The sequence below is a fragment of the Rhinatrema bivittatum genome, chromosome 2 (assembly GCF_901001135.1).
Source record: "Rhinatrema bivittatum chromosome 2, aRhiBiv1.1, whole genome shotgun sequence".
Taxonomy (NCBI): domain Eukaryota; kingdom Metazoa; phylum Chordata; class Amphibia; order Gymnophiona; family Rhinatrematidae; genus Rhinatrema; species Rhinatrema bivittatum.
This window is the reverse complement of record NC_042616.1, coordinates 650,843,460-650,861,792: the sequence shown is the minus strand read 5'-3', so window position 1 is coordinate 650,861,792 and position 18,333 is coordinate 650,843,460. Positions and strand designations below refer to the sequence as shown.

At 43.3% G+C, this 18,333-nt stretch overlaps 1 protein-coding gene across 2 annotated transcripts in view; it reads left to right on the top strand.

Annotated features, from left to right (window-relative positions):
• Positions 1–18,333, top strand: part of GGH (gamma-glutamyl hydrolase) — a 71,672-nt gene that overhangs the window by 31,369 nt on the left and 21,970 nt on the right. For both annotated transcript variants that reach the window (XM_029591379.1, XM_029591378.1), the window contains exons 5-6: positions 1,822–1,960; positions 17,336–17,442. In XM_029591379.1, the coding sequence (XP_029447239.1) occupies positions 1,822–1,960; positions 17,336–17,442 (246 nt within the window). The remainder of the gene's footprint in view (positions 1–1,821; positions 1,961–17,335; positions 17,443–18,333) is intronic.

Below are 18,333 nucleotides of genomic sequence, written 5' to 3'. Positions count from 1 at the left end.
TCTCCTTCACTGATTTCATTAAACAAATGGTGGAGGCCATTCCCTTTACTTTGCTAACAGAGGATGAAATCAGAAATAAGATGCTAGATATCCTCCAGTTCATGGAATCCCCTAAGGAGGTCAATCCCAATTCACAAAATTATTCAGGAGGTGCAGATGAGGATGTGGGAAAACCTTTTCTCCTGTCACATGGTTGGGGCAAGGTCAGGTCGATGTGCACCTGACCATGAAATGGGATTTGTGCACCTGGCCATGAAATGGGATCTGTTTTAAGGTACAGGAGGTGGGGCCCGGGACCTTTTTTTTTTTTTTTTTAAATCGAAGGGGCTGTGAATGTCACTTGGGGGAGTGGAAGAGAGGGCTTGTCAGTATCACATGGGGGGGGGGATGGAAAGGGGTAGGGGGCCAGAGTCTTTATTTTATTGGTGGGGTGGGGGGTGGTAATTTTTTTTGGCTTTCTTGAGACAATTTTAGTGGTCGACCATCTCCAAATTCCATAAAACCTTGTTGGGAGTCTTGCCCCCATGTCCTTTGAACCCAGCTTTCGCTTTGACTTAATTTTTCGGCAATCCACTTTTTCGTAATACAGGTTGCTTTAGCATAGCACACCTCATGAAACGCAATATACTTAATATGGTCAATCTAATGCTATTTTTTTGCTATCGTACATACTGGCTATAAATAATAAATTTAAGTAATGTGTAAGGTACTGTTAAATTCCAAATTGAATGGCCTACAAAATAGTTACATATATAGAAACACAGAAAATTATGGCAGAAAAGGACCAAACAGTCCATCCAGTCTGCCCAACAAGCTTATGGTAGTATCTGCTACGCCATATAAATCACCCCCTTACCTATTATCCCAAGCCGTCAAAGTCAGGGCCCTTGTTAGTTGCTGTCTGAATCTAATTCCCCTTTTACTCTTTTCCCCCTGCCGTTAAAGCAGAGAGCAATGATGGAGTTGCATCAACAGTATGGTTGAGGGTAGTGACCGCCACACCAGCAAGTTACACCCTTGCATTCTTTTCTTCATTTTCATCTTCTAGCCTTTAGGGATCCACAGATTATTTTAGTGGGATGATCCAGTGGGGCACAAGTTGGGGAGGCAAAGGTTATGCAACACCTGGTACACACAAACATTATTGCTATGTGGGCTGTTATGAAATTATTCTCCTTCAGCATTATTTCCCAGTCTACTCCTTTGAGCCTGCATTAGCATTGAAAGTATCTGTGATTAGGATAAAAATTTCCCTCTGACAGGTACACATTTTCTCTCCTTGTTCATAGTAGCAACAGTTGTTCAGCCTCGCTTCCTCTCCAGTTTTGCTTAGTTCTTTTTATATAGCAGTTTTTTTGCTTCTGCCAAAGCAGCAGTTTGGGGTATTTTAAAAAGCTGTATGTGTTTTTTGCTCTTGTTTTTAGTTTTTGTAGATGTGCACATAAGTTGTCACAAATTTCTTCCCCTATTCACCCTCCATCAAAGGGGGGGAAAAAAAAACAGGAGTAAAACCAGCAAAAAGCAGAATAGATCAAAGATGTAGTTTGGACGGTGTTATGAGGGCGATAGGTGTGTCAGTTCATTCAAAAGCTGAAAATCCTTGCTGTGCTTGCAGATCCATGCACCTTATGTGAATCCACATAATTACCCAGGATTCCCAGAGCACCTCTGGCTAATTAGTGGGCTATACTGTGATTTTTTAAAGAAGATTTAGTTGCTACTGGAATAAACTGTCTAGTAAACACCTGTTTAAACTTCAGTTCTTTGCCCCAACTTTGTACAGTCCAGTTAATTGTTTGTTCTGTTTTCTTTATTTTTTAGGCCAATGATGGAGGTGACTACTTCCCTGTGTGGGGGACATGTCTTGGATTTGAACAGCTCTCAGTTCTTACCAGTGATGAGCTGCTCCTGACTGTGACTAATACAGAAGATATTGCTCTTCCTTTGAACTTCACTACACGTGAGTGCTCATGTGCATTTATAATCCATTTGCAACAGTTGGTTTCTGGAACAAAAAAAACCAGAATGCTAGTCTTCTGGAGAACAATAATGAGGTTTGGGAGAGATGGTCTCCTATGGAGGTAATAATAGAGCAGAGAGATATTCTGGAGAATTATTACATAATAATGTAGAGGGCAATAGTAGACCAGTTGGTCCATCTAGTCCACCCTGTTATTCCTATCAACAATTCAATCTCAAAGTGATATAAATACATGATATAGATATTGTTTTCATCTCTAAAACAAATTTTATTTGTGAAACAGTCTATCATTTTGATATTGTTCCTGTTAGTCCTTCTGTATCATCATTTTTTGAACATTTTTTTGAGGTTTCTAACTTGTATTCCCTTGGCAGATAAAGATAAAAAAAATATATTGATAATTTGAGTAGATATTATGTTTGGTTAATATAAACACTTCCTCAAGCTACAAAAAAAACCATCAGAAAAACAGTACTTCCCCTAGTAGTCTCTCATCCTTCCCCTTGCCATTTTACTTATTTATTTTATTGGATTTATATTCCACTTTTTGGCACTTCAAAACAGATTAAATTCAGGTACTGTAGATATTTTATTATCCTCAGAGGATTTACAATCTAACTGCCTGATTCACTAAGACTTTTCTCCCATTATGTTTCTGTGGGAAAATACCTTAATGAATCAGTCACTAAGGGGCGGATTTTAAGAGCCCTGCTCGCCTAAATCCGCCCAAATCCGGGCGGATTTAGGCGAGCAGGGCCCTGCGCGCCGGTGAGCCTATTTTACATAGGCTCACGGCGCGTGCAGACCCCAGGACTCGCGTAAGTCCCGGGGTTCTCCGAGGGGGGCGTGTCGGGGGCGGGCCCAAACCGCGCGGCGTTTAGGGGGCGTGCCGGGAGCGTTTCGGGGGCGGACCCGGAGGCGTGGTTGCGGCCCGGGGGCGTGGCCGCGCCCTCCGGACCTGCCCCCAGGTCGCGTCCCGGCGCGCAGGAGGCCTGCTGACGCACGGGGATTTACGCCTCCCTCTGGGAGGCGTAAATCCCCCGACAAAGGTAAGGGGGGGGCTTAGACAGGGCCGGGTGGGTGGGTTAGGTAGGGGAAGGGAGGGGAAGGTGAGGGGAGGGCAAAAGGAAGTTCCCTCCGAGGCCGCTCCGATTTCGGAGCGGCCTTGGAGGGAACAGGGAAAGGCTGCGTGGCTTGGCGCGCGCCGGCTATACAGAATTGATAGCCTTGCGCGCGCCAATCCAGGATTTTAGTGGATACACGCGGCTCCGCGCGTATCCACTAAAATCCAGCGTACTTTTGCTTGCGCCTGATGCGCCAGCAAAAGTAGGCCTATTCGCATAGTTTGAAAATCTACCCCTAAGTTTGTACTGGAGGAAACAGAGGGTAAGGGGACTTGCCCAAGATCACAGGAGTAGCAGTGGGATTTGAACCCTGATTTCCCTGGTTCATAGCCCACCGATCTACCTGAAGACCGGATCATGGCCAACGTATCCCCAATACTTTAAAAGGGCTCCAGGGCCAATCCAGAAACTATAGATCAGTGAGCCTGACTTCAGTGCCGGGAAAAATAGTGGAAACTAATCTAAAGATCAAAATCACAGAGCATATAGAAAGACATGGTTTAATGGAACACAGTCAACATGGATTTATCCAAGGGGGAAGTCTTGCCTCACAAATCTAATTCATTTTTTTGGTGGGGTTAATAAACGTGGATAAAGGTGAACCGGTAAATGTAGTGTATTTGGATTTTCAGATGGCGTTTGACAAAGTCCCTCATGAGAGGCTTCTAAGATAACTAAAAAGTCATGGGATAGGAAGCGGTGTCTTTTCGTGGATTACAAAGACAAGAAACAGTAGGATTAAATGGTCAATTTTCTCAGTGGAAAAGGGTAAACAGTGGAGTGCCTCAGAGATCTGTACTTGGACAGGTGCTTTTCAATATATTTATAAATGATCTGAAGAGGAATATGATGAGTGAGGTAATCAAATTTGCAGATGATCAAAATTATTCAGAGTAGTTAAATCACAAGCGGATTGTGATAAATTGCTGGAGGACCTTGCGAGACAGGAAGATTGGGCATTCAAATGGCAGATGAAATTTAATGTGGACAAGTGCAAGGTGATGCATATAGGGAAAATTAACCCATGCTATTGTTACACGATGTTAGGTTCTATGTTAGGAGCTACCACCCAGGAAAGAGATCTAGGTGTCATAGTGGATAATACATTGAAATCGTTGGCTCAGTGTGCTACGGTAGTCAAAAAAGCAAACAGAGTGTTAGGAATTATTAGAAAGGGAATGGTGAATAAAACAGAAAATGTCATAATGCCTCTGTATCGCTCCATGGTGAAACTGCACCTTGAGTACTGTGTACAATTCTGGTCGCCGCATCTCAAAAAAGATATAGTTGCAATGGAGAAGGTACAGAGAAGGGCGACCAAAATGATAAAGAGGATGGAATAGCTCCCCTATGAGGAAAGGCTGAAGAGGTTAGGGTTGTTCAGTTTGGAGAAGAGACGGCAGAGAGGGGAATATGCTAGAGGTCTTTAAGATCATGAGAGGTCTAGAATGGGTAAACGTGAATCAGCTATTTCACTCAAAACACAATTAAGCTCTGGAATTTGTTGCCAGAGGGTGTGATTAGTGCAGTTAGTGTAGCTGGGTTTAAAAAAAGTTTGGATAAGTTCTTGGAGGAGAAGTCCATTAGCTGCTATTAATGAAGCTGATTTACAGAATAGCCACTGCTATTACTGGCATCAGTAGCATGGGATCTACTTAGTGTTTGGGTACTTGCCAGATACTTGTAGCCTGATTTGGCCTCTGTTGGAAAAGGATGCTGGGCTTGATGGACCTTTTGTCTGACCAAGTATGGCAATTTCTTATGTTCTTATGCTGTAACCATTAGGATACTCCTGCACTCCTTTATTCTGTTTTTGTGCCTTTTTTTGCACTGACTCCTCAACTGCACAAATGTATATATTTAATTCAGTCAGAAAAGATACCCAGCAATAGTACGATTCTGTGCAATTTGTATAGTTGATTTTGATTTATTTATAGGCTTTGATTATATGTTTCAAGCTTATGAACTGCCACCATTGTGAGTGTGTGGAATAAATACATTTTAAATTAATACCTGCGCTACAAAAGCATTGTTAAGACAGTGATTTGTTTTGTCAAAGAACTCCTAATTAGCTGAAAAATAAACACCTGAATTTACAATGTATAAACACCTATGAATTGAAGCCCTAAATATGTTTTAAACATTTCATATTTCGGAAAACTACATCTTCGTATACCTCAAATAGGACGCAGAAGCCAGTGGTTCCCAACCTGGGGTCCAAAAGACCATCCCAGGGGGTTCTCCAGAAGGGATGCAAGAAAGTTTAGCTACGGAGAAAATGAAGAGGTTGCTGCTACCCATGATTAGCTGAGCTTTTGCCACAGGCCAGGAGAGTAAGAGAAGGGCCGGTACAAGAATATTAGGCGCCCTTGGTGAATGTTTGATAATGCAACCCCACCCCCACCTCGCCTGTTAGCGGCAACTCCAGCACAGCGCTCCCTTTTTTTTATTTTTTTAGCAGTATTGCTTATCTCCCTGTCAACCGTAAGGCAGATGCCACCTACTTAGTTCAGTCAGCCCCTGGCTTCCAGAGAACTCATTTAAATTATCACTCAGTGGTTGTGGAGTCAGCCCGGAAGAGGGCACAACGCTCCAAACCTCATTCTTCCTTTCCTCCAGGAAAGGAACAAAAATTCCTGGATGCGTTTGGAAGACGTGTATTCCATGGCTCAATGCTGATCTCTTGCATTACTTTCTATCAGTTGTACATGTCATGAAGATTCAGGAATTTGCTGAAGCCTTACCTCTGCAATTCCAGGACCAGCTTCATGCCCTAGCACAAAAAGGCCTAGATGCTGGCAGACATGAAGGTCGGTCTGCATATGACATCTTCGACACCGCCTCCAGAGTTTCTGCGGCAGGAATTAGTGCGAGGAGATGGGCCTGGCTAAAGTCTTCAGACCTCAGACCAGAAGTACAGGACAGGTTAGCTGACTTGCCCTGTGCTGGGGATAATCTTTTTGGAGAAAAGATTCAAGAAGCAGTGGCGCAACTCAAGGACCACCAAGAGACTCTGCACCAGCTCTCCTTACTACCTTCTGATCTCTCTTCCTCTTCCAAAAGATCCTTTAGGAGAGACTCCAAGAGACAAGTCTACTAGCAAAGGAGATACTAACCCCGGTATACAAGGGGTCAGCCTTCTAAGCCTTACCAAAAAGGCCAATCCAGGCAACCTCGACTACAGAAGTCACAGCCAGCCCCCTAGCCAGGTCCAGCGACTGGCTTTTGGATCCTTCCTAGAGAGCAGTACCCAGCTTTCACTTCCGGCTATTCCTGTCGGAGGCCGGTTGTGCCACTTCTCCATATCTTGGCACACAGTCACCACAGATCAGTAGGTACTCTCTGTAGCAACTCAAGGTTTTCACCTCAACTTTCACTCTGTTCCACCGGATTCCCCACCTCGGCTGATGTGGGGAACATCCGACCACTCATCACTTCTGGAGCAGGAGGTCTCCCTCCTCCTCCAGTTCCGAGCAATAGAGCCAGTGCCCCTCTTCCAATAGGGGCAAGAGTTCTATTCCCGGTATTTCCTGATACCAAAAAAGTCAGATGGTGTTCGCCCACTACTAGATCTTCGCACCTTAAACAAATACCTACAAAGAGAAAAGTTCAAGATGGTGACCTTGGGTTCTCTTCTTCCCTTCTCCAAAGGGAAGACTGGTTCTGCTCTCTAGACCTCCAGGATGCCTACACACACATTTCAATTAGTCCGTCACATTGCAGATTCCTGCAGTTCCTAGAAGGCCCAAAACACTTCCAATATCGAGTGTTACCATTCGGCCTAGCATCTGCCCCACGAGTCTTCACCAATTGCCTCGTAATGGTAGCTGCCTTTCTCAGGAGTCAAAGTGTCCACGTCTACCCCTATCTCGACGATTGGTTGATCAGGGCTCCCACTCAGCAAACTGCACTGACGTCCCTACGTCTCACTTTGCATACCCTGATCTCCCTAGGGTTCCTCATAAACTATCCAAAATCCAGGCTAGTTCCTTCTCAAACCCTGTCGTTCATAGGGGCCAACTTGGACACTCCGAAAGCTAAAGCCTTCCTACCTCGGGATCGAGCTTTCACTCTCGCTTCTCTGGCCCATCGACTTCAGTCTCGACAACATTCAACTGCACGTCATTTTCGGGTCTTACTGGGTCATGTGGCCTCCTCGGTGCATGTCACTCCCATGGCTCACCTTGCCATGAGAGTAATGCAGTGGACTCTAAAATCACAGTGAATTCAGTCTTCTCAGCCAATGTCCACTATTGTCCACATCACCAAACAGCTCCGCTTATCACTGGCCTGGTGGGCAGACCAATTCAATTTGCTACAAGGCCTTCCATTTCAGGTTCCAGAACCTCAAATAACCTTGATAACAGATGCTTCCAGCCTCGGCTGGGGTGCACATGTTGGAAACCTGCAAACTCAGGGCATTTGGTCTTCAGAGGAAGCCAAACACCAAATCAATTTCCTGGAGCTTCGTGCAATAAGATATGCTCTCATGGCTTTTCAGGATCACCTTTCCAACCAGGTCATCCTGATTCAAACAGACAACCAGGTGGCCATGTGGTACATCAACAAGCAAGGGTGAACTGACTCCTACCTTCTGTGTCAGGAAGCTGCACAGATATTGGCGGAAGCCCTTTCCCACTCGATGTACCTCAGGGCCACCTACTTGCCGGGAGTGGACAATGCATTGGCAGACGAGCTGAGTCGCACTTTTCAACCGCACGAGTGGTCCCTCAACCCCACTGTAGCGGACTCAATATTCCAGCGTTGGGGTTACCCTCACATAGACCTTTTTGTGTCAATTCACAACCGCAAAATAGGGAACTTCTGCTCTCTCACTCGCAGCCAACACCCACAGCCAAGAGATGCTTTCTCTCTCTCGTGGGCCAGCGGTCTCCTTTATGAGTACCCTCCACTTCCACTCATTTCAAAGATCTCATGAAGTTGCGAAGGGACAAGGGGCTGATGATTCTGATAGCCCCTCATTGGCCATGCCAGGTCTGGTTTCCAATTCTCCACGACTTATCAGTACACCGGCACATTTCTCTAGGGAAGGATCCGCTTCTGATCACTCAGAACAATGGCTGCCTTCGTCACCCCAACCTCCAGGCCCTCTCCCTGATTGCCTAGATGTTGAAAGGCTAATACTTTAACCTCTTAACTTTTCAGAGCTGGTTTCCTGTGTCCTAGTAGCTTCACGAAAGCCTTCCACAAGGCAGTCTTATCTTTACAAGTGGAACAGGTTTACAGTATGGTGTAGTTCCATGTCCATCGATCCCTTCACTTGTTCCACACCGATGTTTCTGGACTATCTCTGGCACCTGTCAGTCAGGCCTCAAAACTTCGTCTGTCAGGGTACATGTCAGTGTGGTAGCCGCCTTCCATAAAGGTGTCGGGAATGTACCTATTTCAGTACAACCCCTTGTAACACACTTTTTGAAGGACTTGCTCCACCTTAAACCTCCACTGCACCCTCCGGCCCCTTCCTGGGACCTCAACGTGGTGTTGAGGTGGCTCATGAAACCACCGTTTGAGACTCTCCAATCCTGTGATCTCCACTATCTCACTTGGAAAGTGATTTTTCTTTTGGCGATCACATCCGCTCGCAGTTAGTGAGTTACAAGCCTTAGTCACCTACCTGCCTTACACTAAACTTCTGCATGATAAGTTAGTTCTCCACACTCACCCTAAGTTTTTGCCTAAGGTAGTATCGGAGTTTCATATCAATCAATCCATTATACTACCTACCTTCTTTCCCAGGCCCCATTCAAATCCATGAGAACGGGCTCTGCATATCCTTGACTGTAAACGTGCCCTAGCATTCTATCTAGCCACATTCTATTCCTGGCCACAGGAAATCCATTCAATTGTTTGTTTCCTTCGATTCCATCAAATTGGCTAAACCTGTGAGTAAGCAGACTCTCTCTTCCTGGTTAGCGGACTGCATTTCCTTTTGCTATCAGCAGGCAGGCATTCCGCTTCAAGACCGTGTCAAGGCACACTATCAGGGCCATGGCAACATCGGTAGCGCACCTACGCTCTGTGCTGCTTGCTGACACCTGTAAGGCTGCTACCTGGAGCTCTCTCCACACCTTCGCAGCCCATTATTGTTTAGATAAGGCTGGCAGACAAGATTCCATCTTCAGCCAGTCTGTGCTGCGCAACCTATTTGCGAACTGAGGTACCAACATCTTTCCGCCAACCCGTTAGGGTTCAGGATGCCCTCTACCAAATTCCACCCCAGTTGTTGTGCCTGTTGCACGTCTTTGCTTTCTTTTGGTGCATTGCTCGGGCATCCTCAGCTTGGTACTCACCCATATGTGAGGACTACCATCCTGCTTGTCCTGTGAGAAAGCAGAGTTGCTTACCTGTAACAGGTGTTCTCACAGGTCAACAGGATGTTAGTCCTCACAAAACCCGCCCGCCACCCCGCAGTGTTGGGTTCATTTACGTTTTCTTATTTTATTTTCGCATGTACTTTTTACCGTAAGACGAGACTGAAGGGGGGCCCCTGCTGGATGCAGGGTTGGTGCTTTGCTGGGCATGCCCAGTAGGTGCCAGTCAAAGTTCTAGAAACTTTGACAAAAGTGTTCCTTGATTGGGCTCCATCCCGATGATGTCACCCATATGTGAGGACTAACATCCTGCTGTCCTGTGAGAACACCTGTTACAGGTAAGCAACTCTGCTTTCCCTTTTCCTTTAGCACATCCATTACTGCAGCTAGCCCCTAGCATATTGATATTTTGGCTTAACTAGTGCTGGAAACTGCTCCACCTCCGAGGTGGAGTAAAATTTCCAGGGTTAAAAACAGAGTTAAGCCATTATACCTCCTTGCATCGGGGAATACGGGTTAATGCCCTCATTGCATGGGATTTCTATGCGAGGGCATGAAGACAAACACACATTATGTGAGCGCAAAACTCCATCCTGCATTGGCAGTAAGTTTTATATGCACAAAGTGTGCATTCAGCAGAACACACAGTTTTTCCTATGCTTGAACATACCTTATTACATCAGCCTGAGAGAGAGGAGAGCTGCACCATGAAAGTAAGAAGAATGGCTTAAAGGAAGAAAGGGGGAAATGGGATGGGGTTGACAGTATGAAGGGAAAGACAGAGGGAAGAAGGAATGAGATAGGATGAAAAGATGGAGGATAAAGAGGGTGACAGGAGTCCATTATTGATCTGCTTAAGGGGAGTGAAAGTGGTTGGCAGCCTATCAGGGGAGTGCAATAGAGGACCCCCAGGAATCATGCTGGATAGAGGTAGAGAGGAAGGGAAAATAAGAAATTGCTATACTGGATCAGACCAAGGGTCCATCAAGCCCAGCATCCTGTGTCCAATAGTGGCCATTCGAGGCTACAAGTACCTGGCAAGTACCCTAACACTAAGTACTGATGTCAGTAATAGCAGTGGCTATTCCCTAAGTCAGCTTGATTAATAGCAGTTAATGGACTTCTCCTCTATAACTTATCCAAACCTTTTTTTAAACCCAGCTACACTAACTGCACTAACCACATCCTCTGGCAACAAATTCCAAGCTTAATTGTGCGTTGAGTGAAAAAAAATGTATCCGATTCGTTTTAAATGTGCTACTTGGTAACTTCATGGACTGACCCCTAGTATTTCTGTTATCCAAAAGAGTAAAAAAACAATTCACATCTACCCGTTATAGACCTCTCATGATTTTAAAGACCTCTATCATATAAGAACATGCCATACTGGGTCAGACCATCAAGCCCAGCATCCTGTTTCCAACAGTGGTCAATCCAGGCCATAAGAACCTGGCAAGTGTTATTCACCGCATTTATTTTTGCCAGAGGGAGAGGTAATTTGCCTTAGCAATCCCTGAGATGGAACTGAACCCTGGCTTCCCTGGTTCAGGGCCCATAGCTCTGAACACTAGGTTACGACTCCACTCCAGTATACTTGGCACATAGGTCAGGGTTCAAATCCCAGAGCTCCCATTGATATTCATTGGGCAAGTCTTTCCATTCTCTCGGGTTCAAACTGAGGGGTTTATTTACTAAGTGGAGGTATTTTTTCCCGTTTTAGACAAGATTACCAATTATGTATGTGACTTTAGACACAAAATTATTGTTCTTAGAAAAAAAGGGAGGAATATGGGACCACGATGGTTCTGGAAGAAAGAGGGGAAAGATGACCGGCAGGGGTCAAGGAGGAGGGGAGGACAAGACAACAGCTTGGTTTGGATATGACAACATTTTATTTAGGGGGCACACAAAGACAAGGAGTCTTTTTTTTCCCTCCCCCCTTGAAAAGCAGGCTATTTTGCTTTTTTGTAAAATATAAATTATTTTGTGACTATCATTTTCTGTGTTTGTAAGAATAATAAAGTATAAAACACAAGCAGGCTAAAAAAGAAGTCTGTTTTCAGGGAGGGTAATTTTCAAAACTTTTTATGTGGATAAGCACCTGTTTACCCACTTAAAAAGGTCCTTTGAAAATTACTGTTCATCACCACTGAGGTGTGTGAACAGCTTACAAACTTTTACCTGCAGGGCAAAAATGGAGCAGGGCTAGGATGGGGGAGGAAACGTCCATGCAGAGTACTGGTTTACCCACCGGCCCAAATTTTCTAAAGAAAATTCCACTGACTGTTTTCGGCGGGTACCAGTGCTGATTTTGTGTCAGGCTATACCAAGTTGCCAACCTGGAACATTTTTGAGCTTGCTTCCTTTTCCCCATTGCACCCAGATTGGAAGATAGAATGTCCTCAGTCTTCAATTATGAGGGCAGTTTTTAAATAGCCTTGGAAGTTGTCCTCCCTACGTGTTCAGTTTAGATCAAAGTTTTATACATTATGAATGATTCTGGAGTGCATATCATTTGTTTTGGCATGCAAAAACTAAAGAGAGGTATGTGGGAGTCTGTGAGTCTTTTTGAAGCTGAAAAAGGGTTCACGTTCCCTGCTGTATATGTATATCCATCATTTCCTCTAATTATCAGGATTGTCTAGAATAGCGAACTCACTTCCAGCCCTCAAGAGCTGCCAACAGGTTAGGCTTTCAGGATATCCCTAATGAAAAAGGGGGAACTATTATATCAAAGTTATATTACCTTCCTCCACTGAAGAAAGCCATTAGGGGAAACAGCAATGAGAATATTCTGACGCAGGAATTACAACCACCACAGGCATCGAGTATAAATGTAACCGCTATATTAGAAGATTCTGAGAGTAATTTGATGAAACCATCAACATTGCTGGTGACTTTTATGTTAGAGTCTGATAAAGACTGAGTATTCAGAAAGTATTTCCTAAATAGATCAGAGGAATTTTTGGGCTGCAAAGTTCAGATGTTTCCGGATTTGTCCAGGCAATCCCAAAAACGTAGAAGACAATTTTTATTGTTAAAACCTCAAATAGTCCAGTTAGGGATGTTTTTCATATTGAAATTTCCATGTAAATGTTTAGTAAAGTAAAGCATGGAGGTAATACATATATATTTACTCAACCATCTCAGTTAACAGAATTCTTAATAAGTAAAAGTAGACCATTAGCTTTTCTCCAGGTCCTGAATAATGCATTCTAATGGTGGGAATTAGATCTCTCAAGAAAAAGTAAACTATCCTATAGTTAAATTACTTGAATATTATATTTCCTGAAGTTGTATAATCTTGGATCGTAATGGAGGGCTTGTTAGACAGGTATGACAAATAAGTTTTTTTTTTCCTGTAATATTGCTGTCAAAAATGTCTTTTCTTTGTATTGCCTGTATTTCTACTCAAGTAATGTTTTGCTTGATGAATGCTTGTAAATGTATAAACAGATAATTAAAAAAAAATATATATATTACTACCCTTAACATAAGGCTTGGGGGTATGCCGCATGGAGCAGCAGTTTCTACCATAAGAAACTTGCTGGGTAGATTGGATGAACCATTTGGTATTTTCCTACTATCATTACTATGTTACTATGAGCTAGATTTTCTTGCACGAAAATTGCCTCCAGTCTCCTGCATGTTCATTAGAGAGATCCTGAAAATCTGACCTGTTGGCAGTCCTTGAGGTCTGGGAGTGAATACCACTGATCTAGAAGGTCCTTCAGGCAAGGTGAAGTTAATTCATTGCAATTAACTTCACCTTACTGGCCATACTGGCCATGGCAAGTATAGTTTCTATATATCTCATCTGTCTTCAGTCTCCTATTCTCTTGGGGATCTCTCCAACTCTCATCACACAGAAAGGCAGCAGACTCTGCCATCCCAGTCTTCCATTTTTCGTTCTTAAGGCATAGATGTTGAATGGGCATTAGTCTGCTTCTTGCTTCTTCTAATGGAAATGGAGGATGTGCTGATTTCAGCTAGAAAGCCCTCAACCAGAAGATTCTACAGTTTCACATGGAAGAAGTTTTCGACTTGATGTGGGACCAGTTATCAGGATCCCTTCTCTCGTGGCCTGAGGGACTTGCTTCAGTACCTATTCTTCCTCTCGTCTTCAGATCTCTTCAATCAAGGTTCATCTCAGCATCATTGCGGCATATCACCAGTATTTATTTATTTATTTATTTAACATTTTTCTATACCGAACTTCATGACAAGCTTCATATCAGGCCGGTTTACATCAGGCTCCAATCTCTCTCCACCTTTTGGTATCCAATTCATGAAAGGGCTGTGATATTCCAGACTGCCAGTCAGTGAACTTCTAGTGCCTTGGGATCTCATTGTAGACCTAATTCACACCTCCTTTTGAACTGCTTGAGTCGGTGGTCTTGACGTTTCTCACTTGGAAAGTGTTGTTTTTTATGGCCAACATGTTGGTACGAAGAGGATATGAACTGTAGACTCTAGTTTTATATTCACTTCACTTTCAGATTTTTCATAATAAAGTGATTCAAGTTTCTTCCAAAACTGGTAGCTATATTCCACATCAAGTTATGTGCTCCCTACATTCTTCCCAAGATCACATTCACACAGAGGGGAGAACAGGCTCTTAATACCTTGGACTGTAAAGGAGCCTTGGAGTATTACCTAAGGAGGACTTGGCCTCACTGTCAAGCTTTTCAACTATTGGTGTTTTTTGATCCCATAGATTGGGAAAGGCTGTTGCCAAATGAACTTTGTCCAGTTGACTAGTGGACTGTATAGCACACTGTTATGTGGTGGCTGGCTTGCAGATTACAGATTCAGTTAAGGCTCATCTAATGAGAACAATGGCAACTTCAGTGGTTCATTTCAGGGCCATTTCTATGGAAGACATTTGCAAGGCTGCTACTAGGTCTTCTGTTCCCACCTTCATATCCCAGTACTGTCTGGGCAGCATGTCCTGAGGAGATAGTAATTTTGGATAAGCAGTTCTGCTCAGTTCATTCACCCTGTAGTCCATTGCCACCTGGTGGGGCAGGCTGTCTTAAGTAAGTGCTTCCACGGTGCAACCCTCAGCTTGGGACCCCGCACGCATAATGACTAATTTGTGCCTGCTTATTGATGGATAAAGCAAGTTTGCTTACTTGCAAATGGGGTTCTTCATAGACGACAGGATGATTTTAACCATCCTTTACATGCTATTGTCCCTGGAGAGTGGACTACTTGGCTAAAACTTAAGCTCTGTAAGTGACTGAGCAACACGAGATGCAGTGAATTCTGTCCTCGAAAGCTTGTGCTTCAATAAATTGGTTAGTCACCCAACTCCTGTCATTTTTTGCTACACCAGACTAACATGGATAGCTCTCTGAAGAAGAATCGATAACAGTAACATAAGCGCACAAGCTGATCCCCTGTAGCGTGCTCACCCTGCTTAGCTCAGACAGGACTTCGTTACTGTGGTTTGGGGTGGGCAGGGATGGGGGTGGGGGGCATTGCTTGAAAATGTAATTCATTGGTGGTTCTTACTTTTGAAGCTTTTGGATTTCATTATTGCTAACAGCTAACTTTACTTGTCTAATGGGAATTTATTTCATAGCATCCACATTCACTTATTCTTCAACTAAAGATCTGACAACTTCTTTGGATGAACTGTTGATCACTAGTGAACTGACCATGAAAGTATTTTGTTAACCATACATTTTGTCTGTTATGAATCATTTATGTGATAGTTGTCGATTCTTTATTTTTAATATTGGTAGATTTATGTGCAAACATATTTGTTGCTCTTCTTTCCTACTTTCATTGAGAGGATTTCATGATTAATGTTCCCTTATTCTGTCAGCGAGTGAAGTGTATAAGATGAATATTTTCTCATTTTTCCATATGTAACCCTTCCTTAGTGTATGAATTGGGTATGGAGGTGGTCATAGTTGTTTTATGTTCTTCAGGGCAGGGACCCTGGCTAGCTTTTTCTTCTCTTCCCATACCAAGGTGTAGGACTTTTGGACTAGGGGTGGAAAAGAGTTTTCTCCAGTCCCTCTATCCGGTGGCGCGAGTATTTAGCTGATTTTTCCCTCATTGTACTGTGAGCTGTGTGTTTGGGTGCCAAACAAACCACACTCGGACCACGTAGGCAGTGTCGAAAATAAATCTTTACTGATATGATTTTGTTGAATGGCAAACCACACACTACAGTTTCTGCTGTACTTTTTCCAATTACAGCTCTTTTATCCTCTATCTGTTCATTAGTCTTTTTTAAGCCAGGAATCCATCCACACTTCTAGATCAGACTGTTCAGTGGTCCCTTTGGGCATGGCTGGAATTGAAACCCCTCCCGATGGCACAAAAATCTATCTTGGCACATAATGTAATGTCTCTACCCCTCAGGGCTCTGGTAGATGCCGGATGGGTGTCCTCCCTTGAATGTGGATCTTTTACTCACAGTTAGTAGATTAATCTTCTGGTGGGATCCCAGGTGGGAGGAATCCTTGGCAGATTGCAGGGTTTGCCAGTCTCCTTGATGGGCAGGAAGAGGGGCAGAAAACCACTTCCTCCCAGATGTTAGAAAACAAATCTTCTTTCCTCAGCTTAGATAATCAGGAAATCCTCTGCAGCAGGTCACCACCTTTGTTTGGCAGATCTTTCCTAAACACCGGGCATGTTCAGTTCAGGGTCCCTAGTCCCTGGCTTTGGATGCAGGGCTCCTCTAAATAAATGTTCACAATCCCAAAATAGTCCCAAAACAGCCACTCTGCACCTCGTGAGGAAAGTACAGCAGCGGAGCCCTTTGGCCTGTCCTGGAGGGGTCTCAGTGTTTCTGAAGCTCCAGGTAGGCCTAAATCCAACTTAGGGAAAATTACAACCTCTTTCTCTCTGACTTCCAAATAATACTGCCCCCAGATCCTATGTCAGAGCTCTGCTATAAAACCTCAGGACCAAGAGTATCCATTACAGCTCTGCCAGTGGGAGGGCTGTCCATGAATGGATGCTCCCCTAATTAGCTCTCTGACTGCATTAGGTTTATAGGACCTATTAGTAACCTGAAAAGTGGTCTGGGTTACACATATATAACCCCTAGGATGAAAAACTTCCCCAGATTATATCTCTTTAATTCAGGTTCTGATCCTATTTATTTGCTTATATGTCAGGTCAAAAACATAGAGCGTATACTTACATTTGGAAAACATATCGTTCACAGAATCTGTTTTATCAATTTTATTTCTACATGCAGTAGGGCCATACATGAGATTAAATTCTCTTTTCCGGTATTTTTTTTGAATTCATACAAATATCCATATACAATTAGTAAAACAGAAAAAATAACTCATCTAGAAGGGTACTTCTACCAAACTCTACAACACAGTTTATCTAATGGAACAGGAATAAAGTTTGAAATTACAGTACCTGGGATACATAATTATCAATAATTTTCATGATTTCCATACATTTTCCAGGTCTTTTATATCTTTATATTGTGACATTTTTATCTTTTCATGTCAAACATTCTGTATCGAACCAAGTATGTGTCTCTAGGAAAGAACTGTAATTGTTAAGGATGGGTTTAAAAGCCAAGTTTTGAATTTTAAAGAATGTTTGTTTTTGCAGTGTTTTCTCCATGTTCAGGATTTAACAACTGTGCTGTGACTTCCTTTTGAAAATAATCTATTATTTTCCAGCGGAGGTATCTTTTTGTCATTAAAGGACAACCAGTGTGCACAGTGAGATTCGTTTCTCCAGCAGTTCGGTCGCAGTTTACACATGGGACATGTTTGTAGTTTTTATCAGGAGTCCTTGTTAAAGAGGAGAGAAATTTGAATTAAGTCCCTATGTCAATAAATGCTGACTTGTTTTCTCAGTAACATAAAAATAAGGTGCACATTTTGTCTTTCTTTCTTTCTCCTGATCAGCGCCAGAGGAAAGCAAGATATTCAGAAATTTCCCTAAAGATCTGTTGCATGCACTTACACTGGAGCCCTTGACTTCAAACTTTCACACCTGGAGTCTTTCCATGCAGGTACCTGGCTTGTTATAACCCCTGAAATGAATGGATAAGTAGCTAAAGCCACTCATAGGGTACATTTAGAGGATTCAGATGCACACCCTGTGGTTTCAGCAAGGTCTAGGTCAGGGCATCCCAATCTCTTCCTGGTGAAAATGAGGGAAAGGCAGAGGGTGGGAGAGGTGAGGGGAGTGACTGAGAGGTTTTAGAAGATCCACAAGGAACATGCACGAGCCAAACTTGCATACACCGGGTCTCCAATGTATTCAGACATAGCTGATGCGTATTCACCTTGATAACGAGAGTGAAAAAGCCCATCCTAAAGAATAAATCAAAGGGTGGGGGGGACAAAAAAGTGTAGAAATACTTTTACCACAAATTACACAAAGAAATCTCAATTTATGCAGAGGTGTCAGCAAGTCAATCAGCAAGGGGTATAATATGACCCAAACCCGGTCCTCTCTATCATTTGCCTCAATCCTTCTTTTTTTTTTTTTTTTTTTTAGAAATTGCCCTAAAAATACTCAAATAGAAAAAGTGTCCATAGTAACATCTAATCTGAAACACATCCCTGACATCAGCTGAGCTTTTGTTCCCACTGCTTCAAGGGGACTAGTGAAACAGATCACTTATCTGGACATTTGTGCTCTCCGTCGGACTGCACCTGAGGCCTCACAGAAGTATGGCTGGAACTGTGGGGAGTCACCAGGATAAAGTTGGGGAAACATTGGCCTAGGCTAAAGCAAATAATTCTGCAGTCCTGGCAAGGGATATGTCAAAAGACACTAATACACAGCATGAGGTGTGTCATTGAATTCATAAATTGTCCTGATATTTTAAAACATATAGATTTAAGTTTTTTTATTTTAAAATAATTTTTCTTTCTGTACTGGGGAAGCTGTAGAG